General features: G+C 53.0%; 1 protein-coding gene across 1 annotated transcript; it reads right to left on the bottom strand.

The window, feature by feature from the left end:
* Window positions 1-5,087: 5,087 nt before the first annotated feature.
* LOC131822506 (testis-specific Y-encoded protein 1-like) lies at window positions 5,088-16,845 on the bottom strand. Its single transcript, XM_059158817.1, has 4 exons — window positions 16,768-16,845; window positions 15,302-15,379; window positions 15,030-15,141; window positions 5,088-5,320 (listed from the first exon to the last, which is right to left on the bottom strand). The coding sequence occupies exons 1-4, from the start codon at window positions 16,843-16,845 to the stop codon at window positions 5,088-5,090; spliced, it is 501 nt and encodes a 166-aa protein (XP_059014800.1).
* Between the last annotated feature and the right edge of the window lie 5,507 nt (window positions 16,846-22,352).

The following is a 22,352-nucleotide window of genomic DNA, read 5'->3' as shown; positions in this document are numbered from 1 at the left end:
GTCAAATGCTTTTTCAGCATCTATTGAGAGTATCATATGGTTCTTGTTCTTTCTTTTATTGATGTGTTGTATCACATTGACTGATTTGCGGATGTTGAACCAACCTTGCAGCCCTGGAATAAATCCCACTTGGTCGTGGTGAATAATCTTTTTAATGTACTGTTGAATCCTATTGGCTAGTATTTTGTTGAGTATTTTCGCATCTGTGTTCATCAAGGATATCGGTCTATAGCTCTCTTTTTTGGTGGGATCCTTGTCTGGTTTTGGGATCAAGGTGATGCTGGCTTCATAAAATGAGTTTGGAAGTTTTCCTTCCATTTCTATTTTTTGGAACAGTTTCAGGAGAATAGGAATTAGTTCTTCTTTAAATGTTTGGTAGAATTCCCCCGGGAAGCCGTCTGGCCCTGGGCTTTTGTTTGTTTGGAGATTTTTAATGACTGTTTCAATCTCCTTACTGGTTATGGGTCTGTTCAGGCTTTCTATTTCTTCCTGGTTCAGTTGTGGTAGTTTATATGTTTCTAGGAATGCATCCATTTCTTCCAGATTGTCAAATTTATTGTCGTAGAGTTGCTCATAGTATGTTCTTATAATAGTTTGTATTTCTTTGGTGTTAGTTGTGATCTCTCCTCTTTCATTCATGATTTTATTTATTTGGGTCCTTTCTCTTTTCTTTTTGATAAGTCGGGCCAGGGGTTTATCAATTTTATTAATTCTTTCAAAGAACCAGCTCCTCGTTTCGTTGATTTGTTCTATTGTTTTTTTTGGTTTCTATTTCATTGATTTCTGCTCTGATCTTTATGATTTCTCTTCTCCTGCTGGGCTTAGGGTTTCTTTCTTGTTCTTTCTCCAGCTCCTTTAGGTGTAGGGTTAGGTTGTGTACCTGAGACCTTTCTTGTTTCTTGAGAAAGGCTTGTACCGCTATATATTTTCCTCTCAGGACTGCCTTTGTTGTGTCCCACAGATTTTGAACCGTTGTATTTTCATTATCATTTGTTTCCATGATTTTTTTCAATTCTTCTTTAATTTCCCGGTTGACCCATTCATTCTTTAGAAGGATACTGTTTAGTCTCCATGTATTTGGGTGCTTTCCAAACTTCCTTTTGTGGTTGAGTTCTAGCTTTAGAGCATTGTGGTCTGAAAATATGCAGGGAATGATCCCAATCTTTTGATACCGGTTGAGTCCTGATTTAGGACCGAGGATGTGATCTATTCTGGAGAATGTTCCATGTGCACTAGAGAAGAATGTGTATTCTGTTGCTTTGGGATGAAATGTTCTGAATATATCTGTGATGTCCATCTGGTCCAGTGTGTCGTTTAAGGCCTTTATTTCCTTGCTGATCTTTTGCTTGGATGACCTGTCCATTTCAGTCAGGGGAGTGTTAAAGTCCCCTACTATTATTGTGTTGTTGTTGATGTGTTTCTTTGATTTTGTTATTAATTGGTTTATATAGTTGGCTGCTCCCACATTGGGGGCATAGATATTTAAAATTGTTAAATCTTCTTGTTGGACAGACCCTTTGAGTATGATATAGTGTCCTTCCTCATCTCTTATTATAGTCTTTGGCTTAAAATCTAATTGATCTGATATAAGGATTGCCACTCCTGCTTTCTTCTGATGTCCATTAGCATGGTAAATTCTTTTCCACCCCCTCACTTTAAATCTGGAGGTGTCTTCGGGCTTAAACTGTGTTTCTTGGAGGCAACATATAGATGGGTTTTGTTTTTTTATCCATTCTGATACCCTGTGTCTTTTGACAGGGGCATTTAGCCCATTCACATTCAGGGTAACTATTGAGAGATATGAATTTAGTGCCATTGTATTGCCTGTAAGGTGACTGTTACTGTATATGGTCTCTGTTTCTTTCTGATCTACCACTTGTAGGCTCTCTCTTTGCTTAGAGGACCCCATTCAATATTTCCTGTAGAGCTGGTTTGGTATTTGCAAATTCTTTCAGTTGTTGTTTGTCCTGGAAGCTTTTAATCTCTCCTTCTATTTTCAATGATAGCCTAGCTGGATATAGTATTCTTGGCTGCATGTTTTTTTCGTTTAGTGCTCTGAAAATATCATGCCAGCTCTTTCTGGCCTGCCAGGTCTCTGTGGATAAGTCAGCTGCCAATCTAATATTTTTACCATTGTATGTTACAGACTTCTTTTCCCGGGCTGCTTTCAGGATTTTCTCTTTGTCATTGAGACTTGTAAATTTTACTATTAGGTGACGGGGTGTGGGCCTATTCTTATTGATTTTGAAGGGTGTTCTCTGAACCTCCTGAATTTTGATGCTCGTTCCCTTTGCCATATTGGGGAAATTCTCCCCAATAATTCTCTCCAGTATACCTTCTGTTCCCCTCTCACTTTCTTCTTCTTCTGGAATCCCAATTATTCTAATGTTGTTTCGTCTTATGGTGTCACTTATCTCTCGAATTCTCCCCTCGTGGTCCAGTAGCTGTTTGTCCCTCTTTTGCTCAGCTTCTTTATTCTCTGTCATTTGGTCTTCTATATCACTAATTCTTTCTTCTGCCTCATTTATCCTAGCAGTTAGAGCCTCCATTTTTGATTGCATCTCATTAATAGCTTTTTTGATTTCAACTTGGTTAGATTTTAGTTCTTTTATTTCTCCAGAAAGGGCTTTTATATCTCTCGAGAGGGTTTCTCTAATATCTTCCATGCCTTTTTCGAGCCCGGCTAGAACCTTGAGAATTGTCATTCTGAACTCTAGATCTGACATATTACCGATGTCTGTATTGATTAGGTCCCTAGCCTTCGGTACTGCCTCTTGTTCTTTTTTTTGTGTTGAATTTTTATGTCTTGTCATTTTGTCCAGATAAGAGTAAATGAAGGGGCAAGTAAAATACTAAAAGGGTGGCAACAACCCCAGGAAAATATGCTTTAACCAAATTAGAAGAGATCCAAAATCGTGAGTGGGGAGAAAGGGGATAAAAAGAGGTTCAAAAAGGAAGAAAGAAAAAAAAAAACAAAAAGAAAAGAAAAAAAAAAGAAAAGAAAAGAAAAGAATTTTTAAAAAAAGAAAACACCTAAGAAAAATGTAAAAAAGATAAAATATATGTATTAGATAAACTAGTAAAAAATCGTTAAAAAAGAAAAAGGTAACAGTTAAAAAAAAAAATTTTACCTGAAGGCGCGGAAAAAAAAAACGAAAAAGAAAAAATTAAATTAACTGCAAGACTAAAAAAAATCACAGGAAAAAAGCCATGAGTTCCGTGTTTGGCTTTCTCCTCCTCTGGAATTCTGCTGCTTTCCTTGGTATTGAAACCGCACTCCTTGGTAGGTGAACTTGGTCTCGGCTGGATTTCTTGTTGATCTTCTGGGGGAGGGGCCTGGTGTAGTGATTCTCAAGTGTCTTTGCCCCAGGCGGAATTACACCGCCCTTACCTGGGGCCGGGGTGAGTAATCCGCTCGGGTTTGCTTTCAGGAGCTTTTGTTACCTGAGCGCTTTCCGTAGAGTTCCGGAGGACGGGAATACAAATGGCGGCCTCCTGGTCTCCGGCCCGGAGGAGCCCAGAGCCCAGGGCCCCACTCCTCAGTGCGCCCTCAGAGAACAGCGCCCAGTTACTCCCGTCTGCCTGACCTCCGGCCGCGCTCCGAGCTCACCGAGCCTTTGACCGGTTCAAGGTAACACCGAGCTGCGAGCTTACTGTTGGCTCTGTCTCTGTAGCCGGCTTTCCCATTCCAATACCTGCAAGCTCTGTGACACTCAGACACCCCCGATCCTTCTGTGACCCTGCGGGACCTGAGGCCACGCTGACCCCGCGTGGGTTTCGCCCCGGTTTAGCCTCTGGAGCGATGTCCCTCAGCGGAACAGACTTTTAAAAGTCCTGATTTTGTGCACGGTTGCTCCGCTGCTTGCCGGGAGCCGGCCCCTCCCCCCGGGGTCTATCTTCCCGTCGCTTTGGATTCACTTCTCCGCCGGTCCTACCTTTCAGAAAGTGGTTGTTTTTCTGTTTCCAGAATTGCTGTTCTTCTTCTCTTCGATCTGCCGATGGATTTTCAGGTGTTTGCAATCTTTAGATAAGCTATCTAGCTGATCTCCGGCTAGCTGAAGCAGTCTCAGCTTGCTACTTCTCCGCCATCTTGACTCCTCCCCCGCTTTGTAACTTGTTTATGGCCCTTCTCCCTGACCCTGCAGCTAGGGGCAGGATCCTCTCTAGCGCTGCCCCTGCTGATCCTTGTCCCTTTTGCTGTCCCGTGCAGGCAGAGCACGAAGTAGAGGAGCCCATCCATGTTGCTCAACAGTAGAGGCCTCATCAGATTCTTTGTAGGGGTCCAACGCAGATGCTCTGTGTTGTCCACTTCAACACAGCTGCCATGCCAAGACACACACACACACACACACACACACACACGCACACAGAGAAACATGAAAATACACACAAAAGTCTTAGCTATTTGTGAAAATGTATGATGCCAGGGATAGTGAACGTGATGTTGTGAGCATGCCTTGTCCTCGTGGGATCCCGGTTCTTCCACAGCGAGGGCACTGTGACCGTGCTTAGATGGCGTGGGAACATTCCCAAGGACATGTGAACGTCTGTGGGAGGACATGCGGTGCTCAGGCATGTGGACGGCCGACAGGGAGTCGTGGTTCAAGAGTGGGCTGGGACAAGGAGCCCGACTCCCAAACACAGGCAGGCCATCGCCAACCGAACGAGCGGCAGCAGGACCGAGAGAGAGGCCACAGCCATGGGAGACACTTCAGGAAAATGAGCTGGAGGAGCCTTGCTTGTCTGGATTGGCCAGGGGTTTTACGAAGGACAGCATGGCAGGCATGAACCTGCCAGACTACACCCATCCTCGGCCCTGTGTGTGCGCTCTGAGTTCCCGCAGGCTCACTTCCCACCCTGCCCCCTGCTCCATGGGTCCAAGCTCCTCTGAGCCTCAGTTTCCCCGCCACTAAATTGACTGTCCCCTGGCACCCCTCCCCACATGGCACTGGCCCAGCCCTCCTGGCACCTCCTCACCGACAGGTCGTCCTCTCAGCTCATTTCCATAGGCTGCCTTCCTGCCTCTGGTAGTACTGGGAGGGATTGGGCCACAGGTCCTCGATGATGATCTGGTAGGGGACAAAAGGTCAGCTGAGCACGGGGCCCCCGACCCTGTTCCCCAGCAGCCGGGACTCCAGCATCTCTGCTGCTGACGAAGACTGCAGGGGCCTCACCCCGGTGATCCTGTTGGACCCTGGGCAGCTGGGGTCACACAACCAGACGAAGAAGTTCAGGCTGCTGAGGTCTCGCCTGCGGCTGGCAGCACAACGTTCATAATCCCAGAACCACTGGACTGGAGTGCAACGAGTCTCCCTATATCCTGTGGGACGAGGAAACCTAAGGGATGCTGTCCAGGCCTAGGACCCACGCCCGCTCTCCTCTCAACTGACAACCTCTCCCCCTTCCTGTGCAAAATCCCTGGACTGCCCCGAGGACCCCACATTCCTCCCATTCCACCCCCAGGCCCTCATGCCAGGAAGCCCTCCGCCAGCTCCTCTGAACCTTAAGCCCACACCTAACCGCCAATGCTAAGGTGATACTCCTTAACGATCAAGTCGTCTGGAAGTAGGGGTTGTTCCCAAAGTAAAACATCAACAAGCAGTGGCATTTGGAACGACCCAGTTCCTCCACCTCCCTCAGGAAAACAAGAGGAGGCGGAGGGGAAAGAGTCGTTGACCCTAGGTGTTCTGCTTGACTGAGGGACCGTGGCTCTCAGCGACTCAACCGCACCCACTCCAGCACAAACCCCACTCCCAAGGCACCACTGTTGGCCTCAGGCTCCAGGGCTGACCTCTAAATTGGTCATGTAGCTGAGCATATCTGTGTCACCTAACACAGGTGATAACTGGGGGTGATTCAGGATCTGCATTGGGTCAAGGAGCCTATCACATGTTTCCCATGCCCACTGAGCATGTCTGGTCACCTATCACAGCTGATAACTGGGGGTGATTCAGGATCTGCCTTGGGTCAAGGATCCTCGAAGTCAAGGGCGCCGGGAAGAGAACCAGGAACGCCCAGGCCCTTCCCGACTGAGAGCCAGGGACGGAAGGCGGCCTGTGCAGAAACAGCAGGCACTGTCCCCTCCCAACCTCCCCAGTGCTTTCACTTTTGTCACCCATGCTCTGCCCTGGGGCATCGCAGGGCTTGGAGGATCAACAGGGCTGAGGCTCCTGGGGCCCAAGAGGGCAAGGCCAAGAGCCCGCCCGCTCTCCCTGCCTACATCCTCTCTGGCCTGTGCCCGTGCTAGGCTGGGCCAGGAGGCAGTCAGTCACCACTCTGGATGTCTGGATGGGCTCGGTCCCCCTCACGGCCCCGTTTGCTTGTGTGCTCACCCGAGGCCCTGGGCCCTTGAGGGACCTTCTGTGCCCACAGGGGGATGCTCCGCTCACTTGCAGCATGGCTGCACACCCAGGGTCCTGAGCAAGGGCCTGGCAGAGTCAGCCACACAGGGAGGAAAGGGGTAGGGCGGGAGGAAGGAGACAGAGACAGAGACACCCAAACCCTGACAACAGATGTAGATGGAGGGGTGGGAGGTTTGAGAGAGAGAATGAGCGAGCGCCAATGGGGGACATGAAGAAGCAGAGGCAGGGAGTGAGGAAATGTGTCTTTTAGCACCTCGCCCAAGGGCTTCGGCCTGCTTCAGGAGGGCCTGTGGAGACAGAGTTTGTAGCACTCCGAGCACCATGTCCAGGATCCCCGGGACACTGAAGTCTGGCAGCCTGCTGTCTGACTCTCAATTAGTGCAAGTGCACAGAACTCTAGATCTCATGGAAACTCGGCAACGATACAGGGTTCGGAAGACAAGGAATGAGTTGGGTAGCCTCTCCACCAGCCCCAGATATCCCCCAAATCCTTTCCTTCCAACATGTGCTCTGAGCCAAGTGGGCTGGGCTTCACTAGGAGTCGAGAGTGTTGAAACGATTTCCCCGACAACAAAGGCCTGTTGGGGTGCAAAGTTCAAAGCACTGGCCCAGAGTGTCTACTCAGAGAAGACTCCACAGGTCTCAGCCCCTGCCTTTCCAACCAACGCCCACTGCCTGCACCCACGTCCTTCGGGACCACCCTCTTCTACACCCTGGCCCCCTAGGCTGTGCAATAGAAGGGCGTGCCCACACCTCGGGGCTGGCAGTGCGGACTACTGCTGGCAGGTGCCCACAGCTGGAGAAGTGGGGCCCATGGTTAGAGGAGCCGAGTCCATCTTCTCAACACTACTTCCCCGGGCTCACTCTCTACTCCCTGCTGCCCTGGTCCCACTGTCGTCCACAGGAGCCAAAACCCAGCCGGCGCGATGAAGGAAGGATACGGCGCGTGCCCAGAAGCCAGGGATGCCCTGGATGATGGCCCTCCTTCGAGCCAGGTGACCACTCCGCTTCTGATTCATCCTGCGCTTGAGCCGCAGGTAGGCCCTGGTGGCTTGGACATCCACAGAGCGGAGCGCTTCCTGAACCACCTGCAGCGCGGCAAGGGCGGCCCCGGCTGTGTCGGGCCGCGGCACCGGCTCTGCCTGCGACAGCTCCTTTGGCTTCTCGACCCGCTCTGCTTGCGCCACCTCCTCGTCTTCCACCGCCACCACCTCCTCGTCTTCCACCTCCACCTCCTCGCATTCCACCTCCACCCCCTCCTCGCATTCCACCGCCAGCGCCAGCACCTCCTCGTCTTCCACCGCCACCACCTCCACCTTCCTAACCATATCCTGCACCACAAGCACCAACACCTGCCCCACGCCGGCCTCCTCTGGGCCACGCGGGGCCTCAGCTTCCCGCACAGCCGCTGCCACAAAACCAGCAGCCTCCAGGGCCAGAAGCGCCCCCGCGTGCCCGCAGGAGCCAGTCTCCCTGAGGGCAGCCGCCTCCACACCGCCCCCGTCTGGGACCAAGGTGGTCCCGGATTCTGGGGCAGCTCTGCCTTCCCCGGACCTCGACTCCCTCTCCATGTGGCCGTGCCCCTCAACCCAGGCAGCTGCGGAGGGCAAGCGATGGAGGCGGGAACCGCAGGTTCAGGTCCGCGCCCGGCGTCGGCGGTGGGCAGCAGCCGCCTGTCTGAGTGCGCGGGCCTGGGGCACGCATGCGCACAGGGACCCGGGGCGGTGGGTGCCGCGGCCTATCGGCGCGAGGCGGGGCGTGCCGGGAGGAGTCACGCATGCGTCCTGGGAGCGACAGAGACTCCGAGCCCCAAGAGGATGGGAGTGCTCAGGGGTCTCGCCCGGGATAGGGCCGTGGGCGTGGCCACCACCCTCCTGGGCCCTTGCAGGCGCCAGAGCTAGCCAGGAAGGCCGCCCGGGACGCTCCCCCGCGGTGCCCTCCGCGCCTCCCAACCCCTAACGTTTCTGCACAGACACCTCGCAGGCCTTCCCGCCGGTGCCCTCGTGTCACAGTCCCGCTCGTCCCTTTCACATCCGTCCCTCTGGGACCCCTCGCCTGTCGCTAACATTTGAAATCCAGCGGCTGAATCCCGTGTCTCCCCGCAGCCCGAAAGCCTCCCACGCTGCTTCTTAGCGGAACCCGGGGAAAGCCCTGGGGGCATCGGCTGGTGCTCCAACGGAGCCGCGTCACTGTTGTCGGGCTTTTGCCCTGGAACAACCCAGCGGTGGAGGGAGCCAGGAGCCTACCACCAAGCTGCTGCGTGCAGGGACCACCCCCCTCCACACCCCAGCACCACCGCGCTCCACCCAGCTTTCCTTCAGAGAAGGAATCTGCACACAATGTCCTTGCCCTGAAATTACGTAGCCAAGAGCCACAGTCCCTGGCCACCAGGGTGCACACAGAGCTTCTAAGCCGGCCCCAGCCAGCTCCCCCACTGGCACTGGGAGGCATGCTAACGGGCCAGACTTTAAGTCCGAGGACCAACTGCATCTTTCTGGGAGCCCGCCGCTGCTAAAACCCGCTCCCGCTGGACTTTCCTCTGCCCGACCTCTTTCTCTTTCCTGTCTGTGTCTCTTTTCCTCTTTGCGTTCTCTTCCGTCGCCGCCAGACCTTCATCCAAGGGCTCTCGGGGTCTTCCTTGCAACTTTGCTCCGAGTGCTCCCTTTGTCTGGGTCCGTCGCTGAGTGGAGTACCAGCCGGGGAGGGGATGGCGCACCAACCAGGTGCGCATTGACAGCAAATGTGTCCTTTCTCAGCACGTCCTTCGGGTCCGAACCACCCCTCATGCAGGTGCACGCCAGGGGGGGATCATGGGCCACATAGGACGCCGGCCACCGGAGGTGTGAGGAAGTCCACGCGGGGCATGGCAAGGCTGCCAGCCTTGTGCTTGCCTCATGGGAGGGCCTCACATACCAAGGATGGGTGGGTGTGTCCTGGGGGTTTGGGAGCTGAAAGAAGCAGGAGGAGCTTCCTTGAGATGAAGGGCAGGCTGCTTGGTGGGCCCAAGTGTCTCCGTTGCCCACGTTAGCTCTCAGTGCAGAGAGGGACGCCTGCAGTGAGAAAAAGGCATGGCCGCCTGTGGCGAGCAGGCAAATTATCTGAGACTGTCCCTGAAAAGGTCCCGGCGTTGGTGTGACTGGTGCAATCCAAACTGACCTAGAGGAGGGTCCTGAGGGTCCAGAGGCAGAAGTGCCCTCGAAACAGCACAGCCTTGCAGATGGGGGAGGCTGCGGTGGTGACAGAGAGAGGGGGAAGCCAGGGAGCCTGGGAGGAGAGCACCATAGCCCAGGGGGAGAAGAAGAGCTGGGGAGCGAGGGGGGCGATGGGATTGACGGACAGAGTTCAGGACAGACACGAGTGTGCAGGTGTGGGGATGGAAACACAGCGACGGAGCGAGGAAGGCCGGAGGCACAGAGGGAGGCTTTGGTCGTACAGAGGGTGCAAGGCGTACTGGCCCGAAAGACATACCGCCTATGCAGAAGGGACCCCCCCAACACACACCCGATTGCGGAAGCCAACGGTCCGCTGAGCAGAGCTCCATCCAGTGGTGTCAAAGAGGTCAGCAATCGTGTTCCCTGAAAACACCGGTCAGACAGCCAAAGAGGAAGTCACGGCAGCAGAGGAGAGGGTGGAAAACAGACAGGGGCTTACACAGGAACCGGGTCTAGCAATCCTGGGCGCCAGGCGGTCCCGGTCAGTGAGGTGTCTTCACAGCCATCTAGGACGATGTAGACGACGGCACAATGGGCAGCCTTTAAAAAGCTGCCCCTGCCTATGCTCCGTGTGAGAGACTGACCTTTTCGTCCCGTAGCCATAGTGTACTTGAAAGTGGGATGAGTGAGAGAGATGAGTGACCTGATGACCTAGGCGTGGCCCCGGAGATCCCTCCCCGTCGCTGGCCGCAGAAAGAACTGGGTGTTCCTCTGTTCCCAAGGATGCGTCACCACATGGCTTACGGAGCTGGCAGCCAAGGACTCCTCGAAGAGTACTGAGACAGCCCCGGCCTCATCTGACTCCATGTTGAAGAACATGGGGCCCACAGGGCCCAGGCAGATTGTCTCCGCGAGAGAAATTCATACAAACCCAGGTCGGGCCAACAGCCCCGCATCTGTGGCAAAGCAGAGACTCACCAGGGCCAAAGGCCATTATGCAGGCCCAGCTGCGCTGATATGGGCCCAGGCAGGGATGCGACATCAGAGACGTGACGGCACAGGCCTGGCCTCCACTCCCTCCACAGCATTGTTTCTGTGCCGGAGAGGATGACCGTGTCAGCAAGAGGCAGGCCCCTTGCCAGACCGGTAGCGAACACGGGCACTGGGGTCCAAGGGAAAATGAACTACAGGCCCAGCCCTGCTGTGTGCAGTGGATGTGCTTGAGGACATCCCCAGGGAGCCCTCTGGAGGACTGGCATCGCCATCCCCCAAACCCAGACACTGGCCATGTTTGGCGCTGGCTCATCCTTCCCTAGCCTTGACCTCTGTCTTTACCCCAGGGAAGACATGAGATCTGATAGCTGGCCTTTTGTTCATCAACTCCCGCTGCCCAGCACCACCATCCGCACGGGAAGGACCTCCCCCTGCTGGGATGCCGTCCCAGAGCTTATGTGTCCCAAACCTCTGGGCAAGCATGAGGGCCCATCCCTTCCTCGGAATGGGGATTCCAAGGCAGCATCGTAAGCACCAACCTTATACCAGGAGCTCAGGCACACCACCTGCTCCTTTCTGAGAAGGAGCTCATTCGTGAGCCTCCACACAGGAACATACAGGAACACGGGTGACATCGGTCTTCTACATTTCAGTGGTTTTCCTCGGGGGCCTCAGTCGACCTTGTCTTTCACCCCGGCACCAGGCTCCGTGGGAAGTTTTCATGGCTTCTGGTCAAGGGCGATGCTTCCTCATATGCATCTCAGCAGCATGAACCTCCCGGGGTGGGACAGATATGCAGACACACACACACGGACACACGGGCACTCAGGCACTCAGAAGAGGGCTCTGCATTCCCACACCTGGTCCTGAAACAAAAGATAGGAGATGGCACATGTACACACAGACACACACACGGCTGCACACATACGCACACACACACACAGAGTGAAAATACAAACACACCCCATCGGGCTCCTTTCAAACACACAGACACACACATACACATGTGCTCATGCAAACCCACCAAACACACTAAATACACACATGTATCTCTGCAACTCAGGCATGTACACCAGACATGCATGCAGGCACAGAGGTGCTCGTAAGCACACACACACACACACCATAGAGCTCTCACAGAACGTCTCTGGCACAGGCATACACATTTGGTCCCAACTGAAATAGATGTACCCAGGTGTGACCTGGAACACTCGTAGTCACACACACAAGAGACCACATCCAAAGCCTATGGCAGACAGGCATACACAACTGACCCCAGCACATCGGAGCATGCACACTCACACAAAATTACCCTTGAGGAAAGGGAAGAATGTAAGCAAAACCCTTTTTCTGCATCCTCAAAGAACGCACGTGTACACAAGCCTGCACACACACACACACTCACACACAGGCACACACACAGGCGTGCGTTCATGCGAACCCACTGTACACACTACATACACACTCGTGCATATGGATCTGAGGCCTGCACACCATCCCTTGCATGCAGACACATAGGTGTTTGCAAAAACGCTCGGGAAACACCCAATTGCCACAATGTCTCTGGCACAGGCATACGCATTTGGCCTCACCATAAAAATCATACACGTGTGTGCCCAAAAACACTAACATGCATACCCTACCACCTCTATGGCCTCGAGCCCACAGCATATACAACTGACGGTGACACATCCGAGCATGCACACACGCTCATAGCCCTAAGGGTACAGAAGCACGTAAGCTAAACCCATCATCTCTATCATAAAGAACACACATTTAGCCACTCCCTCTCCCTCTCTCTCTCTCTCTCTCTCTCTCACACACACACACACACACTGACACCATATCATGCTTACACAATAAAAATGAGCTCTCTACGTACATACACCAAACACACACACGGAGCACGCGCAGGCATGCATCCCTGCCCTCCCCAACACACAGCTATGCTTGCAAGCACATGCACACACGGACAACACATACAAGGTCTCTGGTATAGGCGTACACAGTTGACCCTGCTCAAAAAAGAAGTCTGCCCCTGGTCCCCCGCAATCCATAAACATCCACAGAATTGGACACACTGGCATTCTCACCTGTCCAAAACACATACTCCTATGCACACTCCCCGAGGATGCAGACACATGCGAGGAAAACACACGACCTCCCTGACATAGAAATGCACACTCAATCGCTCAAAAACACCCACATGTGCACGCACACGCACAAAAGCCCATGCAAACCCACATGCATTCCCTGCACACATCCTATCTCTGTCACGGACTCATGCACCTTCAGCCCAAACACTGGACACAGAACTGCACATGGAACATACACCCACAACACACACCATAGCTCTCCAGCACTTGTACAAAGAAGGCCCCAGAGAGACACATACACACACACATGCGCTACATGTTCTTTATTGAAGAGGAGGCACACAATGCATACACATGGTCGAGGGCATAGGGCCGTTCACCACTGCCCATTCACACACACACACACACAAAATGGCCGTGTGCAGGCGCGGACCTGCCCTCAGCGGCTCCCTCACACATAAACACTCAGGATGTCACCCATCCCATGGAGCACACCTGCGTTCCCTCACACATCCGTGGAACTGTCCCCTGAGCTGCAGGAGGATCTGTTGCCACAGGGAGGGATCGTGAGCGACCACCTCATCTTTGGTCCTCCCACGACCCTTGGTTTTGTGCTGGAGCTGACTAAGAGCATGCATTGGTCACAGTTCCAGGTTGAAGGGCAACAGAAAAAGCTCTCCAAGCCATGTGAATACGGTGGTACGAGGAGCCCAGGGGACCCCAGGGCCCCACTCGGGAGCACCTTACCCCTCCTGTGTGCCCCGCTCTACAGAACAAGACTTCCCAAGAGAGCCCCGCCTCTTCCCTTCCTCTGCAGATCCTGCTTGGAAGGGTGGGGTTCTGTCCGCAGGCCAAGAACGGCTGTGCCCTGGCCCCTTGCTCTCCATCACCCCACCCATGGAATCCAACAGGATGGGGGTTGGAGGGTCCCACCAGGCTTCTTGCCTCCTTGCCATTTCCTGTGCCCCCAATATAAAACCACACATGGACACAAGGTGCTTTGTAACTTGTTTATGGCCCTTCTCCCTGACCCTGCAGCTAGGGGCAGGATCCTCTCTAGCGCTGCCCCTGCTGATCCTTGTCCCTTTTGCTGTCCCGTGCAGGCTGAGCACCACGGAGAAGAGCCCATGCAGGTCTCTCAACGGTGGAGGCCTCATCAGATTCTTCTTGGTGGTGCAACGCGGATGCTCTGTGATGTCCACTTCCACAAGGCTGCCATGCCTTGACACACACACACAGACACACAGACACACACGCACGCACACACACACACACACAGAAACATGAAAATACACACAAAAGTCTTAGCTATTTGTGAAAATGTATGATGCCAGGGATAGTGAACGTGATGTTGTGAGCATGCCTTGTACTCGTGGGATCCCAGTTCCTCCACAGCCAGGGCACCGTGACCCTGCTTGGGATGGCCTGGGACCATTCCCAAGGACATGTGAACGATGTGGGAGGACACGCGGTGCTCAGGCATGTGGACGGCCGTCAGGGAGTCGTGGTCCAAGAGTGGGCTGGGACAAGGAGCCCGACTCCCAAAGACAGGCAGGCCATCGCCAACCGAACGAGCGGCAGGAGGACCGAGAGAGAGGCCGACAGCCATGGGAGACACTTCAGGAAAATGGGCTGGGGGAGCCTTGCTTGTCCGGATTGGCCAGGGGTTTTCCGAAGGACAGCATGGCAGGCATGAACCTGCCAGACTACACCCATCCTCGGCCCTGTGTGTGCGCTCTGAGTTCCCGCAGGCTCACTTCCCACCCTGCCCCCTGCTCCATGGTTCCAAGCTCCTCTGAGCCTCAGTTTCCCCGCCACTAAATTGACTGTCCCCTGGCACCCCTGCCCACAGGGCTCTGGACCCAGCCCTCCTGGCTCCTCACCGACAGGTCGTCCTCTCAGCTCATTCCCAGAGGCCGCCTTCCTGCCTCGGGTAGTACTGCAAGGGATTGGGCCACAGGTCCTCGATGATGATCTGGTAGGGGACAAAAGGTGAGCTGAGCACGGGGCCCCCGACCCCGTTCCCCAGCAGTCGGGCCTCCAGCATCTGCGCTGCTGACGAAGGCGCAGGGGCCTCACCCCGGCGATCCTGTTGGACCCTGGGCAGCTGGGGTCACACAACCAGTTGAAGAAGTTCAGGCCGCTGGGGTCTCGCCTGCGGCTGGCAGCACCACGTTCATAATCCCAGAACCACTGGACTGGAGTGCAACGAGTCTCCCGATATCCTGCGGGACGAGGAAACTTAAGGGAGGCTCTCCGAGGCCTAGGACCCACGCCAGCTCTCGATCTCAACCGACGACCTGTCCCCCTTCCTGTGCCAAATCCCTGCACTGCCCCGAGGACCCCACACTCTTCCCTTTCCACCCCCGGGCCCTCATGCCGGGAAGCCCTCCGCCAGCTCCTCTGCACCTCAAGCCCTCACCTACCGCCGATGCTCAGGTGATACTCCTTAACGATCACGTCGTTCTGGAAGTAGGGGTTGCTCCCAAAGTAAAACATCAACCTGCAGCGGTACTTGGGACGACCCAGTTCCTCCACCTGCCGCAGGAAAGCAAGAGAAGGGGGAGGGGGAGGGGTCGTTGACCCTAGGTGTTCTGCGTGACTGACTGACCGCAACTCTCAGCAACTCAAACGCACCCACTCCAGCTCAACCCCCACTCCCAAGGCACCACCGCTGGCCTCAGGCTCCAGGGCTAACCTCTAAATTGGTCATGTAGCTGAGCATGTCTGTGTCCTGGTCACCTATCACAGCTGATAACTGGGGGTGATTCAGGATCTGCCTTGGGTCAAGGAGCCTCGACGTCAAGGGGGCCGGGAAGAGAACCAGGAATGCCCCGGCCCTTCCCGACTGAGAGCCAGGGACGGAATGCGGCCTGTGCAGAAACAGCAGGCACTTCCCCGTCCCAACCTCCCCAGCGCTTGCCCTTTCGTCACCCATGCTCTGCCCTGGGGCATCCCAGGGCTTCGAGGATCAACAGGGCTGAGGCTCCTGGGGCCCAAGAGGGCAAGGCCAAGAGCCCGCCCGCTCTCCCTGCCTACGTCCTCTCTGGCCTGTGCCCGTGCTAGGCTGGGCCAGGAGGCAGTCAGTCACCACTCTGGATGTCTGGATGGGCTCGGTCCCCCTCACGGGCCCGTTTGCTTGTGTGCTCACCTGAGGCCCTGGACCCTTGAGGGACCCTCTGTGCCCACAAGGGGGCTGCTCCGCTCGCTTGCAGCATGGCTGCACACCCAGGGTCCCGAGTAAGGGCCTGGCAGAGTCAGCCACACACGGAGGAAAGGGTAGGGCGGGAGGGAGACAGAGAGACAGAGACACCCAAACCCTGACGACAGACATAGATGGAGGGCTGGGAGGGTGAGAGAGAGAGAGAGAGAGAGAGAGAGAGAGCGAGTGAGCGCGGGTGGGGAACATGGAGAGGGAGAGGCAGGGAGGGAGGAACGTGTCTGTGAGCACCTGGGCCAGGGGCCCCGGACTGCTTCAGGAGGGCCTGTTGAGACAGAGTGTGTAGCACCGCGGGCACCGTGTCCAGGGTCCCGGGGCCCGCTGAAATCAGGCAGCCTGCTGACTGACTCTCAATGAGTGCAAGCGCAGCACAGAACCCTAGGTCTCCCGGGAACTCGGCAACCATACACGGTTAGAAGGACACGGAATGAGGCGGGCAGCCTCTCCATCTGCCCAATTTACCCCCAAAATCCTTTCCTTCCAACATGTGCTCTGAGCCAAGTGGGCTGGGCTTCACTAGGAGTCCAGAGTGTTGACACGGTTCCGGGACCGCAGAGGCGTGTGGGGGTGCTGCAGCCCCAAAGCACTGGCGCGGAGCTTCCACACACAGAGGACTCCACAGGTCTCAGGCTCTGGCTTTCCCGCCAACGCGCACTCCCCGCACCCACCTCCTCCCGGACCACTCACTGCTGGACCTCGGCCCCCTAGGCAGTGCCTTAGAAGGGTAGGCCCAGGGCTCGGGGCTTTGCGCTCCCTGCGGGCCCAGCGGCCTACTGCTGGCAGGTGCCCATTGCTGGAGGGGTGGGGGCCATGGTTGGGGGAGCCCGGCCCAGCTTTGCAGTTCTCTAGCCCCTGGCTCAGGCTCAGGCTCTGCTCCATGCTGCCCTGCTCCCACTGTCCTCCCCAGGGGCCTAAACCCAGCCGGCGCGATGAAGGAAGGATACGGCGCGTGCCCAGAAGCCAGGGATGCCCTGGATGATGGCCCTCCTTCGAGCCAGGTGACCACTCCGCTTCTGATTCATCCTGCGCTTGAGCCGCAGGTAGGCCCTGGTGGCTTGGACATCCACAGAGCGGAGCGCTTCCTGAACCACCTGCAGCGCGGCAAGGGCGGCCCCGGCTGTGTCGGGCCGCGGCACCGGCTCTGCCTGCGACAGCTCCTTCGGCTTCTCGACCCGCTCTGCTTGCGCCACCTCCTCGTCTTCCACCGCCACCACCTCCTCGTCTTCCGCCGCCAGCACCTCCTCGTCTTCCACCGCCACCAACTCCTCGCATTCCACCGCCACCACCTCCAAGTCTTCCACCGCCAGCACCTCCTCGCATTCCACAGTCAGCACCTCCTGGTCTTCCACCGCCACCACCTCCACCTCCGCCACCATATCCTGCACCACAAGCACCAACACCTGCCCAGCGCCGGCTTCCTCTGGGCCACGCGGGGCCTCAGCTTCCCGCACAGCCGCGGCCACCAAACCGGCAGCCTCCAGGGCCAGAAGCGCCCCCGCGTGCCCGCAGGAGCCGGTCTCCCTGAGGGCAGCCGCCTCCTCACCGCCCCCGTGTGGGACCAAGGTGGTCCCGGATTCTGGGGCAGCTCCGCCTTCCCTGGACCTTGACTCCCTCTCCATGTGGCGGTGGCCCTGAACCCAGGCAGCTGCGGAGGGCAGGTTCAGTTCGGAAATCCGGGAACCGTGGTGGGCTCAGCCACTTATCCCAGTGTGCGAGTCTGGGGCACGCATGTGTACAGGGCCTTGGGGCATCCGGGGCCGCGGCTGAGAGGGAGGACAGGGCTTGCTCGGGGGAAGTCACGCATGCAGCCTGGGCGGGATACAGCATTGGACGGCGTCACCACCAGCCTTGTCCCTGGCAGGCCCCAGAGCCAGCCAGGAAGCCTGCCCTTGCCGCTCTACCGGGTGGTGGCCTCCATGCCTCTCAACTCCTCTCGTTTTTTTCAGAGACACATCTCAGGCCTTCCCCACAAGTGAAATATTAAGGGGGGTTCCATAAAAGAGGAAAAATCCTAAGAATAGCATTGAACAGAAATATAGAGACAATCTACAGGAAGAAAGACTTCAAAGGTAACTCGATGTCAATAAAAACGTATCTATCAATAATCACTCTCAATGTGAACGGCCTAAATACGCCCATAAAATGGCACAGGGTTGCAGATTGGGTAAAATGACAGGACCCATCCATAGGTTGTCTACAAGAGACCCATTTTGAACCTAAAGATACACCCAGACTGAAAGAGAAGGGACGTAGAAGCATTTTCAGGCCAATGTGCCTAAAAAGAAGGCTGGGGTAGCAATTCTCATATCAAGAGTTTCTGCCTACAATTATAATTCTTCATTCTTATTTTAGATGTCTCGAGGACTTTCAAGAATCTGTAATCTTGGGAGGAAACCATTTGGCCTCTAGTATGTGAATGCTGGTTCCATTTCGAGATTCAGAAAATTTTCATGAAGAACTTGTTCCACTATATCTTCTAGACTTCTTTCTTTGTCCTCCCCTTCAGGGATTCCAATAATTCTGACATTGGAACGTTTCATGGCATTATTTATTTCCCTGATTTCCCTGTTTATGTGGCTTCTAACCTGTTTGTTCCAGGCTTCCTCCTGATCCTTTCTCTCTATCTGTTTGTCCTCCAGATCACTAATTCTATTTTCTGTTTCAGTTACCTCTAGCTTTGAGAGAATTTAGTTTAGATGGAACACATTGAGAGCATGGTGAACCTCCTCCCTGGTCGCTTTCAGCTCTTCCCTAACATTGGAAACGTGATTTCTGGTTGTTTTCAGTTTGGCCCTAATCAATTCCATTTGGTCACTCATGGCTTTCTCCAACCTAGCTATTGCCTCGATAATTGTTAGCCGGAATTCTCTTTCCAACATATTGTCTATGTTGATAGCCATTAGCTCTGTTGCAGAAGGCTCATCCTGTGTATTTTTCTTCTGTTGAGCATTCCTCCTCCTAATCATTTTGGTGAGAGATGGCTGAACAGGTGTAACTGGATGTATTGACCATGGTGCAGTCAAGGTGCACCCTGGAACGCTTCTGAGCAATCAGGGTTCCCCACCCAAATGAGAGAAAAAAGAAAAGGAAAAGAAAAAAAAAAGAGAAACAGAGAGAGACAGGGATGAAAGGTGAGATAAAAGAGAAGTTTCAGCCCAAATGGGCCCCAAGGTAAGATTTATGAAGTAGACAAACAAAAACAAACAAAAAGACTGATAAAAGCATATGAGAAGAGAAAAAATTATTATATATATTTGCAGATATATATATGCAAATAAAGGAAGAACCTCATCAAAAAGAACCCCAAGTGTAGGATTTATATGCTATCAGGACAAACACAAAAACACAGAAACAGTGGTGGAAGAAGATGGGAGAGTGGTTATAAATTCTCAGTGTGGGTGAGGAAGGTTGTTTTGATTCTTCCTGGATGTATCTTGATATCTTTGTTAAAGGACTCAACTTTCCCAAGATAAAGGGGGATTAAGAATTGGTTTACCTATAGGGGTACCATTGATTGGGGAAATGGGTTTACCTTGAAATTTAACTCTATATTAGAAAATAAAAATTTAAAAAAAAGAATAAACTAGACTAAAATAAACTAAAACTTAAAAAAAAGAAATTAAAAAAAATAGAAATGCAAAAGGAAAACACAGGTGTATGTATTAAAAAGTTCAGGTTAGAAGGTTATTATGCAATTTGATGTACTGGACAGCTCGCTGTGATGGTAAATAGGTTAAAATTATCTATATAATGATAAAAAATTATCTATATAAAAACATGAGCCAAAATAGTGGGAATGAATTAATAATAAAAATTGTCCTATGAAGTAGTGATGGTTGTTCTCTTGTCTTCTTCTTCTTCTTCTTCTTCTTTTTTTTTTTTTTTTTTTAATTTCCTGGTTGGTTTTCTGGGGCCTGTCACATGGATTTTCAGTCAATGATGTTCTCTGAGTTAAGTCCTCCCCCCCCCCCAAGGGGATGGGTTCTGAGGAAACTTTTTTTTTTTTCAGTCTTTTCTCTGGAGGTTTTTATATTTGTTCACTTTTGTTTTTCTCTCTCGCCTTGACTGCTTTTGATCGTTTTTGTAGGTTTAGAGGAAAGCAAACTGCACCCTGACCTCCCTCTCAGAGAGAAGCCTCATTCCAGCCCATATAAATCCTCCCTTGGGTGCTGGCAGAGCAGGTTCCCAGTCACAGTCCCTGGGGATGCAGGATTTTTTGTTTGTACCCAAAATCACGGCAGCAGAGGCTGTCTGGGTGGCTCCAGACTGCTGGAGAGTTTCCAAGCAGTGATTGCACACTGAGATTTTCCTGCTGGCCCAGGCTGGGAGTGCCTGGTCTTTCCAGGTTCGAGAGCACCGGGCTGGTGCCTATGCGCAATTCTCTCAGGGAAGGGCAGCGCAGGCCGCGACTTGGACTCTGATGGCATGGCAGGGCACTCACGTGGAGACTGCAAAAAGGCTGTGCTTCGTTGGCTGGTGAGGCTCCCAGCCCCTCACGGGAGCCAGGTCCCACGTGCTCTCAGGGGCGCTGTTGTTTCAGGGACCAAGACCTGGTTTCTCTGCTGCACTTCTCTGGCTCCATGCCCGGGGTGGCTGTCCTGGGTCTGGGGACTTAAGTCCCTGTCCCTAACACCCTGATTCCCACATCCCCCCCCCAATGATCCTTTGCTCTTTTTGAGTGCTTTCTACCAGACTCCCAAGTTAATGCTGGTCCCCAGGGGTAGGGCACTCTCCTATTGGGATATTACTTTCCAATGGGTCTCCTCTGGTGACTCCCTCCCCCTTTTGTTTATCTTCTGATATCAGTCCAAATTTCCCACTCCACTTTACCTGCCCCCTGGTGTCTTCTGCTCTGGTAGAGATCCAGACGTGTATAATTCTGATCTCAGGCTGATTTCATGGGTGATCTGAGTTCTTTGGAAGGTAATCAGCTCACTTTAGGGTACAGGTTGAAAGGGCACCTCCTCCTACTTCCCCGCCATCTTGTCTCCCCTCTCACAGACTTCTTTCTGCCCTTTAGAGTCTCGGAACCTTCTCTATACAAGTGCACATGTATTCAATATGGCCTGCATCTGCTGGAAAGGAAAATTAGTTGAGACTTCCATTCTTCTTCCATTCTTCCATTCTTTACAGACTTGTCTCTCAGAGAACCCATGGCAGTGGATCAACAACATCCTCATGATTCCACACATCCATTGGAAAACCTGCCTATCCCCCAAAGGAAAGTTATTCCTTATACCTTGTGCCCTCTGAATAATTCTTTCTCTGGGGGAAAGAAGGGCCCATATAACCATTGCTTGAGCACATACATACTCCCAGGTCCCTCCATTGAGGATACTTGTTTGCTGAAAGTGGCATGTGCCACAGACTTCTTTTTACGTGTCAGGGACATGGCACCTTCCCTACCATTAGCAGGCATAGTTTTGCTCTAGGTCTCTCCTCTGGAAAAAATGTTCATCATCACTAGCCATCAGGGAAATTCAAATTAAAACCACATTGAGATATCACCTTATACCAGTTAGAATGGCCAAAATTAGCAAGACAGGAAACCACATGTTTTGGAGAGAATGTGGAGAAAGGGGAGCCCTCTTACACTGTTGGTGGGAATGAAAGTTGGTGCAGCCTCTTTAGAGAACAGTGTGGAGATTCCTCACAAAATTAAAAATAGAGCTTCCCTATGACCCTGCAATTGCACTACTGGGGTTTTACCCCAAAGGTACAGATGTAGTGAAAAGAAGGGCCATCTGTACCCCAATGTTTATAGCAGCAATGGCCATGGTCACCAAACTGTGGAGAGAACCAAGATGCCCTTCAACGGATGAATGGATAAGGAAGATGTGGTCCATGTACAATGGAGTATTAAGCCTCCATCAGAAAGGATAAATATCCAACTTTTGTAGCAACATGGGCGGGACTGGAAGAGAATATGCTGAGTGAAATAAGTCAAGCAGAGAGAGTCAAGTATCATATGGTTTCACCTATTTGTGGAGCATAACAAATAACATGGAGGACATTGGGAGATGGAGAGGAGATGGGAGTTGAGGGAAATTGGAAGGGGATGTGAACCATGAGAGACTATGGACTCTGAAAAACAACCTGAGGGGTGAAGGTTGGGAGGTTGGGGGGGGGGCAGGTAGAGGATATTGAGGAGGGCATGTATTGCATGGAGCACTGGTTGTGATGCAAAAACAATGAATTCTGTTATGCTGAAACATTCCTCCGGAACCCAGAATTTGTTGAGAGTCCCATTCTCCACATAGGAGTTTGATTGGGCTACCTCTGCACTAATTTCCTCTTCTCCCACATGTCCATTTGAAAGACACTTCTTCTTTGAGGAACAACATGTCACGGGAGATTTGGTTCTCAAACCAGACATATTCATGTCTGGTTCTCCACAGACCTCACAGATCAAGATGTTCCTGAAGTTTTGTGGTCTCCCTAGACCTGTTTTCATTGGAAGGATAGGATGTCTTCCTTTTGCTTTGAAATATATGTTGTCGAGGGCTTCTCCCTTGATGAAACTTCTTAT

Source organism: Mustela lutreola, chromosome Y (genome assembly GCF_030435805.1).
Source record: "Mustela lutreola isolate mMusLut2 chromosome Y, mMusLut2.pri, whole genome shotgun sequence".
NCBI classification, from domain to species: Eukaryota; Metazoa; Chordata; class Mammalia; order Carnivora; family Mustelidae; genus Mustela; species Mustela lutreola.
This window is presented reverse-complemented; position numbering and strand designations above follow the sequence as displayed.